Source organism: Volvox carteri (genome assembly GCF_000143455.1).
Source record: "Volvox carteri f. nagariensis unplaced genomic scaffold VOLCAscaffold_54, whole genome shotgun sequence".
In the NCBI taxonomy this organism is placed as follows: Eukaryota; Viridiplantae; Chlorophyta; class Chlorophyceae; order Chlamydomonadales; family Volvocaceae; genus Volvox; species Volvox carteri.
The window spans coordinates 107,030-108,255 of NW_003307597.1; the positions used below are offsets into that span (position 1 = coordinate 107,030).

At 53.6% G+C, this 1,226-nt stretch overlaps 2 protein-coding genes across 2 annotated transcripts in view; both read left to right on the top strand.

Moving 5' to 3' along the window:
• The window catches only part of VOLCADRAFT_96638 (uncharacterized protein), a gene marked incomplete at both ends in the record, with an annotated part of 10,668 nt that extends 10,405 nt beyond the window's left edge, over positions 1 to 263 (top strand). Inside the window, one exon of the mRNA XM_002955664.1 lies at positions 210 to 263. Coding sequence (XP_002955710.1) covers positions 210 to 263 — 54 coding nt within the window. The remainder of the gene's footprint in view (positions 1 to 209) is intronic.
• A 771-nt stretch (positions 264 to 1,034) lies between these two features.
• VOLCADRAFT_66235 (uncharacterized protein) lies at positions 1,035 to 1,208 on the top strand (the record flags this gene model as incomplete). The annotated part of the gene is made up of 1 exon (XM_002955665.1): positions 1,035 to 1,208. A coding segment is annotated over one exon (174 nt), but the record flags the coding sequence as incomplete, so codon positions are not given.
• Between the last annotated feature and the right edge of the window lie 18 nt (positions 1,209 to 1,226).

Below are 1,226 nucleotides of genomic sequence, written 5' to 3' on the forward strand. Positions count from 1 at the left end.
GCCCCGCATTGCAGCTGTGTCGCTAGGCGGACCGTCAGGCGTGTGAGTGGGACGGTTGTTGTGCCGCCCGGTATCTGCCATCCGACCCGCTTTAGGATCATAGCCATCGCCTGAGTGCTGTTGGGGGTGCTTGGAGCCGCCATGTCCCCCGCCGTTGGCATCTCTGGCTGCTGCTGTTGGGGTTGCTGCTCATGCGGCTGCGTCTGTAGCTGTGGCTGCGGCTGTTGCTGCTGTTGCGGCTGCGGCTGATGCTGTGTCTGTAGCTGTGGTTGTGTTTGCAGCTGTTGTGGCTGTACCTGCGGCTGTGGCTGCGGCTGTGGCTGAGGCTGAGGCTGCGGCTGTAGCTGCGGCTGTGGCTGCGGCTGTGGCTGCGGCTGTGGCTGCGGCTGTGGCTGCGGCTGTGGCTGTGACTGCGGCTGTGGCTGCAGCTGTGCCTGCGGCTGGGGTTGCTGTTGCTGTTGGGTTTCCACTGCTCTTGCAGCTTCGAGCCAGGCCGGGTTGATAGCGCCATGTAGCGTCTTAAGGGCTGCCAGGGTCGCTGACCTGTCCCGCGTGGGTGCTGGGGTTGATGGGTCGAGGTGTGTCCTGACCCATTCGGGCCAGGTCGACCTGGGGAGGGAGGCCACTCGAGTATGCACCACTAGGTCCCAGACCCGCACTAGGTCGCCCACCGTTTGCAGTTTCCTGCATGTAGCGATCCCCACGAAGTGCGTCTCCAGGCCCGGGCGGCGGTTCAAACTGTCTGGGTCTGCCTCGCCGGTATTGGGGAGCAACGGTTACCCCACAACGCGGTTGCCCAGCACCACGGTCTGCCTCGCCGGTATTGGGGAGCAACGGGTTACCCCACAACGCGGTTGCCCAGCACCACGGTCCACGGTATGTATGTATGTATGTATGTATGTATGTATGTATGTATGTATGTATGTATGTATGTATGTATGTATGTATGTATGTATGTATGTATGTATGTATGTATGTATGTATGTATGTATGTATGTATGTATGTATGTATGTATGTATGTATGTATGTATGTATGTATGTATGTATGTATGTATGTATGTATGTATGTATGTATGTATGTATGTATGTATGTATGTATGTATGTATGTATGTATGTATGTATGTATGTATGTATGTATGTATGTATGTATGTATGGTATGTATGTATGTATGTATGTATGTATGTATGTATGTATGTATGTATGTATGTATGTATGTATGTATG